This window comes from Drosophila mojavensis, unplaced genomic scaffold (genome assembly GCF_018153725.1).
Source record: "Drosophila mojavensis isolate 15081-1352.22 unplaced genomic scaffold, ASM1815372v1 contig_277, whole genome shotgun sequence".
NCBI classification, from domain to species: domain Eukaryota; kingdom Metazoa; phylum Arthropoda; class Insecta; order Diptera; family Drosophilidae; genus Drosophila; species Drosophila mojavensis.
In genome coordinates this window covers 4004439-4012736 of record NW_025318822.1, presented here as the reverse complement: position 1 = coordinate 4012736, position 8298 = coordinate 4004439, and the positions used below count along the sequence as shown (strand labels likewise).

General features: G+C 40.2%; 2 protein-coding genes across 2 annotated transcripts; one reads left to right on the top strand and one right to left on the bottom strand.

The window, feature by feature from the left end:
• The first annotated feature begins 39 nt into the window (after positions 1-39).
• On the top strand, positions 40-2466 carry LOC6574277 (parafibromin). Its single transcript, XM_015167357.3, has 6 exons — positions 40-128; positions 238-416; positions 498-1650; positions 1708-1870; positions 1933-2074; positions 2140-2466. The coding sequence occupies exons 2-6, from the start codon at positions 286-288 to the stop codon at positions 2174-2176; spliced, it is 1626 nt and encodes a 541-aa protein (XP_015022843.1). The 5' UTR covers positions 40-128; positions 238-285; the 3' UTR covers positions 2177-2466.
• Positions 2467-2716: 250 nt separating this feature from the next.
• On the bottom strand, positions 2717-4438 carry LOC6574276 (protein FAM114A2). Its single transcript, XM_002000295.4, has 3 exons — positions 3502-4438; positions 3296-3444; positions 2717-3234 (listed from the first exon to the last, which is right to left on the bottom strand). Exons 1-3 carry the CDS (start codon positions 4375-4377, stop codon positions 2838-2840), a joined length of 1422 nt encoding a protein of 473 aa, XP_002000331.2. The 5' UTR covers positions 4378-4438; the 3' UTR covers positions 2717-2837.
• Between the last annotated feature and the right edge of the window lie 3860 nt (positions 4439-8298).

The window sequence follows — 8298 nt, the reverse complement described above, 5'->3', positions numbered from 1 at the left end:
CAATAGATTGAAAAATATATCGATTACATATGTTGTGTGGCAACGCTAAAGTGCTGTGATATCGAATAGTTGCGTCTGACAGTTTCGGTGCGTTGAAGAAGAAGCAGCAGCAAACCAAAATACGCGATGTGAGAAATAAAAAATATGCTAAAATAAATTTGTGAAATTTTCTTTTTGTGTTACATTGTCGTATATATTTGTTTTGCCTGTTTGCCTAATAAATTGTTACAATAACAGAGACAAGGACGGGTCCCTCGTGCAGCGCAAAACGAAGGCTAGACAAAAATGGCGGATCCGCTAAGTCTTTTGCGGCAATACAACATAAACAAAAAGGAGATAATCGAGCGTGATAATCAAATTATTTTTGGTGAATTCTCCTGGCCCAAAAATGTTAAAACCAACTATCTCAAATATGGGTAAAATACTAACCAACGATTCGCTTGAAATATTGTTACATTTCTCCCTTTCTCTTCTTTGCCAACGCAATATTTTTGCAGCTCTGGCAAAAAGGGGGCTCCACGCGAATATTATACCCTCGAATGCTTACTGTATCTGCTCAAGAATGTTATGCTACAGCATTCGGTGTATGTGCGTCAGTGTGCTGCCGAGGATATACCCGCCGTGAATCGGCCCGATCGTAAGGAGCTGCTCGCCTATCTCAATGGCGAGACACAGACATGTGCCAGCATAGACAAGAGTGCACCATTGGAGATACCCACACAAGTGAAGCGAACAGCGGATGGAGATGCGGCAACTAGCGGTGAGACGGCGGCCAAAAAGGCGCGCTTCGAGGAAACACAGGTGCAGAAGGTGCGCGAACAGTTGGCTGCACGCTGGGATGTCAACCAAAAGGAGACGGCCGTCAACATGGACAACATCAAGTCGCTGTCGGAGACAATGTCAGTTGAAAAGATTGCGGCCATCAAAGCGAAACGTCTGGCCAACAAGCGTACCACAATCAAGCGTACAGACAATGAGGAGGCCATGGGTACAGATCTGCGCGCCATTCTCGACTACGATGTGGACTCCACCAAGGATATTATAAGCCGCGAAAGGCAATGGCGTACACGCACATCGGTGCTGCAAAGCACAGGCAAAGTATTTGCCAAGAATATTTTCGCTATGCTGCAGGGTATTAAGGCACGTGAAGAGGGACGTAATCGTCCGCAGGCAGCTAATCCCATTAAGATGCCTGAACCGGCGCGCATCACCAAGCCACAACCGCAGCTATCGCAATACAATCGTTACGATCAGGAGCGTTTCAATCGTCAGAAAGAGGAGACTGAAGGCTTTAAAATCGATACGTTGGGCACATATCACGGTATGTCGCTCAAATCCGTGACAGAGGGTTCGTTGGCGCAGCGAAAGGCTCAGGCGAATATGCCCCATGGTGCTGGTTCCACGGCAGCCACACCCACAGCTGTGGCACGCGGCCCCAAGGAACTGCTGCCCACGGCGCAGGCTCGACAACTGCCGGCGAACGGTCCACAGAAGCGGCCCTCGCGTACACCCATCATCATAATACCTTCTGCCAACACGAGCCTTATAACAATGTTAAATGTTAAGGATATACTGCAGGACTTGCGCTTCATGTCTACGTCGGAAAAGAAACTGCAGGGCTGTCAACGTGAGAGCGAAGTGCTGCTGCATGTAAAGCGAATTTCATATCGTTTCTAGTTCTACTTAATAATCATAAAATTATTTCAGCGCAAACGTAACAATCAGACGGTCTCGTATCGGGTTGTAGACAACCCCATCAAGCTCAGCCAACAGGATTGGCAGCGCGTTGTTGCTGTATTTGTCATGGGTCCACAGTGGCAATTCAAAGGCTGGCCCTGGGATGGAAATCCCGTGGAAATATTCTCAAAGAGTAAATAGCCACAGCTGAAATTATTATCAAGTATATTAATTTATTTTCCTATTGTATTGCAGTTTGCGCTTTTCACTTGTGCTTCAGTGAACTGAAATTGGACGCGAATGTGGAGCGTTGGTCAGTGACGCTACTGCGTCTATCACAAAACAAAAGGCATTTGGATCGCGCTGTGCTGAGTAAATTTTGGGAGACATTGGACAAGTAAATAGCCTGAAATATTCCATCAATTTGAAATACCTATTTAATATCAATTCTCTCTCTTGCAGATATATGCTTAAGTATAAGCCCGATTTGAGGTTTTAAATATTGTTGAACGCGCATTTGTTACCAAAACAACGAACAGCCGCACAGAGCAGAGCAGTTGAAGAAAAAGAAAAAACAAGTCAATCTTTATATAAACCAATATGTTATTTCTTGTTAAACAGCTGGTAAATTTCTTTGTTCGGCAGTTCATTTTCACTTTGCGGCTGATAAATAAATATTAAGCTTAAAGATTGTTCAATTTGTACAATGTAAATTACGAGACCGAGGTAACAAAAATATATAATTTGTATAATTAGTAATAAAGTAAAACAAGACAAATTTTTATAGAATCCGTTCTGTATGTTTATTAACTTATGAGATGTTAACTGAATATGTATAAATGTTTGTAAAACAATAATAGGATACTTGTAAACGCTTTTATAGATCTGTCCACACTATAAAAATCAAATCCAAATATCTTTTCCTGCACTCTAACTCTAAATAAGACCACCTGCAAATGTCAATAAGCAGCCTGCGCTTCATTTTTGCTTGGGTTTCAATAAATCCAATGGGAATTTGCAAAAAAAAAATCAATTTAAATAATGTATCACATAGCGAAAATAGTTCATTGCATATTTATATAAAAACAAAAAGCCATTACGTGGATTGAGGACAGATAGATAGCTAATTCTTTATAATATGGTATTATAACAACATTTCATTAGACGGCGCCCAATTGCAATATGGGCGTAAAGAGTTTATAGGCCTGCTCTATGTACTTCACAGCGGACAACATTTCGCTAAAGTATGTGTTGACCCTCGCTTTGCATTCTTCAGAGCCGGAGGCTTCGCTCTTGCTGCTTAGATGTGCGGCAAATCGTTGTGTTAGGCCCTGGAGATGTCCGTTGAATTGTTTGCAGAGTTGCACAATGCCATCCACTTCGTTGGCAGTGCTGTGATGAGGCTTCACCAGCATCAGCTCAGCAATTTTGTGCAGCTTACACATTTGCAGGGCAGAGGCTTCACTCAATGCATTGATGCTCTTCTCATAGGCCTGTTCCAGATCCGCAACGGTTGCCTCTTCCGAGCTGAGCCACTTCAGCGATTCTGACCAATGACTGCAAAGGGAATACCATCTTTAGTCTGTGCATTTAATTGTGATTGTTTAAGCTCGTTCACCTAGCGACATCTTCGAACTTAATACCCAGCTCTGCGTCAGCCATCGTGGCCGTCAAGCGCTCGCCAAGCTCTTCAGCTGTATAGTCACCCTCGCTGTCGCATTCTAGATCTTCTAGTTCCAGTAGCTCCTTGACCTCGCCAATAGTTTCCTGCAGCACGAAATTTGATCAATATATAATATAGAATAATATTAAATTTATTCTTGCCTGCAGCTCGCTTAGCGCCTGCCCGCTAACTGCATCGCGCAGCGTGTCCAGTTTGAGTTGCGACTCTTTCGATAGTATTTCCAGCGCCTCGTAGTGCATCAGACCGCAATAGTTCTCGAAGAGCACGTCGAAGCGCAGCTGTGCCTTGCGCTTCTCCGCTTGCAGTTGTTGCAGCGACTGCTCCATTTGATCTGCATCCTTTTTTGCTTCCAGCAGCACGGCACTCAAATTGGGTTTGTTCGCCTCGAGTCCTAGCAGTTTGCGTTTGTTCATCAGCTTAGGATCGTTCTCTTGCAATATGGTCATTGTCTTTTTGCCAATGCCCTCGAGGGTGTCCAGACCTGTATTGAGAACTTTCGAGCCGATAGTTGTGACCAATCCAAGATTAAATGCAGGTACACCTCCAGCGTCGGATTTTTCTGCAACTGCTTGTGGTGAATCTTCGTCTCTGATTGGCTGTTCCGGCTTTGGCTGAGATGCCTCCTCGGCTGCATTTATGCGCGCTAACTCCTCGGGATCGGGCACGCCAATTATCTGATTAAGGCCCTGATTCACTTGGGTTGTGATGTTGCCCAGGCCCTCGGTAGCGGTGTTCAGCACTGAGCTCAACTTGCCGCTCCATAAGCCCCAGCCAGAGGAGGAGGAGGAGGAAGAGGTGGGTGCAGCAGGAGTAGCCGTTGTCTCGGGCTCAGCTTTAGCACTTGTTTCTGGTTTCTCTTTTGTTGTTTTGTTGTTTTCTGGCTCCTGCTCTTTTTCAATGTGTACAAACTTATCCTCATCTTCATCGCCATTCCCCCAATCATCCCAGTTGTCATCTTCATCGCTCTGATCCCAATCATTTGTGCTTTCGTCGTCTTTATTTGGTTTATTGGCCATTATTCTGCTTGCTTACCACGTAGTTTCATGGGTCGGACACTTATCGATAGCTTGCAAACTGTCGATATAATAAAAAAATACGAATTTGACGTTTTGGCCTAAAAAATACCTAGGTTTGTTACAAGTAATCTACCAAACGGTTAACATAGGCGCGCAAAATTTTTAAAATTTAAACATGAATATATTATAAAATATGTATATATGTATAAAGGTACATAATTAAAAAAGACAGTTAACTAAAATCAGCATATTATATAGCCATAGATGTCTGCAATACCCATTTTTTTTGAAGGTAGGTAAGGCCAATATGAAAAGGAAAATGCCCGGCAGTATTGCCAGCTGTTTAGCTTCGGCATAAATTGGCCTTGTGGAGGATGCTAAAATAGTCTAAAATGTAATATAAAAAAAATTGTATTTCCCTTAAGTACTTACTCTCTAAGTTTTTTTTTCTAAGTATTTATTGTAAGTATTTCCTCCAAGTGTTTCCTCTAAGTATTTCTTCCAAGTATTTCCTCTGTAATGCTTAGCTGAATGATTACACACTTCACTTCACTTTACTGGAACGACTGAAAAAATGCTGTAGCTGCTGCTCTTTATATAGGGCAACTTTCACTCAATCACTGTTTCGCTCAAATGTTGAGCCCGACAGTAGGTAGGGATCGTTTCAGTCGAGCTTTAAGTGACCAATGGGAACAGTCTCTGCTGCTGCGAGCATTCTAGCTTCGTTAGCTTTGTTAGGATCGTGGTAGTGGACTGTTAAGTGACCAATGGGAATAGTCTCTGCTGCTGCGAGCATTCTAGCTTCGTTTTACTTAAATGTAAATAGCAAATGATACTGCTGCATACATATAGACGTTTTAAATGATCTTCTGTAGTTAGGTAGATAGGCAGAGAGACAGACTATGAGAAAGGAAAGAGAAGAGATGATAGAGAGAGATGAGAGAGAGAGAGAGGAAGAGACAGAGAAAGAAAGACAGACAGACAGACAATTATCTAATTACGCTGCTTAAGAATATATGTGCTTGATAAGTGTTAAAGCTAATATACTACATAACTTACATTAACTATGCATTAATATTTATAATTATTAGAAGGCATAGACAGCAGTTTCTTTGGTTTTATAGTTCTCTTAATGACTAGGCTGCCGCAATTTCTGGCTATTCCATCCCATACTCAATGCATTTATTATCAAGGATAGATCTAGCCTGAAATAAGCTAAACTGGCAACACTGCTGCTCGCATGGGCAATGCTCACTTTCACATAACCTCAAATTGTGTTGTCACCCAACAACAATAACATGTGAATGTTACTCTTATTAGAAATACATAAATTATTGGAGCAGCTTGTGTCACCTGTGTGTGTCGGAATGCCCCATTGATGCCTTGGTGTCCATGAACACACACGCATACACGCACACATACAATTTCTCAATGCATACAAATTGAATTGATATTAGTTTGTAAAATATTTAGGCATTCAAATAGCTTATGTATGCGTGTGTGTCTGTGAGCGAGTGTGTCTGTGTGTGTGTTCGTGTCGTGTGTTGTTTGCATTACCGATGTGTTGCTCCAGTTACGTTTCTTGTTTTTCTGCAAAATGTTTTCCATGCAAATCTTTCTTTTTGTGGCCAACATGCGTGTGTAAAAGGGATATCACTTGGACTCTAATTTATTTGCATTGGAAAAAGTGAAAAGGAGTCAGCAAATTTATATTTGTAGTTTTCTTTTCTTCTTGTGTTTATGTTAGATTAACAGAGTTGATTTTACAATATTATGTGAGCTACCTGATAATTGCTGATGTATCCAAATTTCGGTATTTATGGTGGAATGTTCTGTTTAGTTATTATTTAAATTATATGCAATATATATGTAATGTAAAAATGTATGTTGGCAGAGCTGCTGTTTCATTTCTGTCTGTTAATGCGTTAACATAAACTGTTATTCAATTCAACGCTTTAACAGCTATTTTATTTAAGTTTATTGTTGGAAGCTGTTTGAAAAGTTTGAACATAAAATGTAATATGTTTCAAAAGGAATTTGATTGGCTACAGGAAAATGGTCTCGTTTGAAATTAGATAGCATTTTGGAAAGCAGACGAATTTTAATTACTCTTAAATCTAAAGGCAAACAATGCTTGTTCGAGCTTAAAACTGGGCCTGCACAGTGTGCCACCTATCTAATTGTGCTCATAAATTAGAAACGAACACAAACAAAATACGGTTGTCAGCTGAAAGTTTGCTTGGAGCTAACCAGCATATAAATTTGACAGGAACGCAAAATTAACAAACCGAGACAATTTACCTAGCACACACACACATATGTATACATAAATGAGTACACACACACGCACACACACACACACCTGTACACCTTGGCGTAAACAAAGAATTTTCATAAACTTGCTGCATACTTTTTCGAAACACCCCAACACAAATAGAAACGAGAGAGAGAGAGACGGGAAATAAAGAGAGGAAATGAATAAGAGAAGGTGAGAGCTTGACAACCACATGCATATTTCGTCAAGGAACCTGCCATAAAATGTGCACGGCTAAAATTTATCTTCGAGTCCAAAAAAGAGAAAAGCAACAAAGCGCAACTAGTCGCACATATTCCATTGCCTACCCCACGCATCCGCAGCCTGCTACACTTTTCCGTTTCCTGTGGCCCGTATGATTAATTTTTAATTAAAAATTGTACGCATAGCATCGACTGATAGCTAACAGAAATAAGAAGGAGAAATGTCTACGGTGGTTACCTCAACCGCTGATATGGGAGGCAGTAGAAAATGTACTTGCAGCTTTTATTAAGTATACGCCCTGTTGAGCAATTTGCATGTGGTCACATTGGCATTCAACGCTTGCTGGGCGAACAATGCCAATTTCTGCACACTTGACGCAATTTCCTTAAATGCAATTTTACCTTCAAGTCAAAATTGCCAAAGAGAGCAAGAGAGAGGGGAGCAGGACAGAGAGATATACAGAGAGATATTTGGCAAAATAATTGCATGTTCAGGTTGTTGTACAAGTTGGAGTGGCAAAAATTAAATGTAATATTGCCAGCAGTCAGACAATATTAACACTTGCCAGGCCAAAATGAGTTTCCGACTAAATTTAGTTGCCAAAAAATAGTTAACACAGATACACACACACACATACACGCATAACACTCAATTATTGCAAAAGCCTATTACATGTTTTAGGCAAACCTGCAAATAATTTAGCATAAATGCTTAATTGAAATACGACGGGGTTTCGCATCTGGGGTCAACTTTCAATTACAAAAGGGTTTACATAAACGGATTTTCATTATTCAGTTTCCAATAGAAACTTTAATTATGTTCTACAAACCCAAATAATATAATAGGAATGGTGTTTTCAATCTGATTTCGATTTTGGACTGTAAATTAACTAGATATTAGTTTAAAGCAATTTTCAAATACGATGTGAGAAATTGTCTTTGTTATTAATTCAAATTAATTTAAATTTATCAATTTATTTTTTAGGAATATTTCATATGTATTAAATAATATTAAAAAAAAAATAATAAATTAATTTATTCCAAATTCTGAAAGATTTGAAGTTTTCTATTTATAGCTAGAACTCATTGTATATTCATGACATATTTGCATTAACTCGGATTGTTTCATATAACCGAATTGTGAAAGAGTAATCTCGTCTTTTATTTAGTTAGGCAAGCAGTTAAGTAATTCAAATGCGAATATATCTAGAATTGCTTCACACACAGCATGTGTTATACTCACGCCTAACTCAGTTATTCACAATCAAAATTGTTTTAACTGTGCACACAAATAGACCCACAGACCGCAGCAGCTCGTCTTGGGGCTCAAGTTCGGCTATAAGAAGTGTATAGACAAAGGTCCTGGCGAGGGTCTGAGTGTGCAAGTGTGTGTGCCTCTCAAGG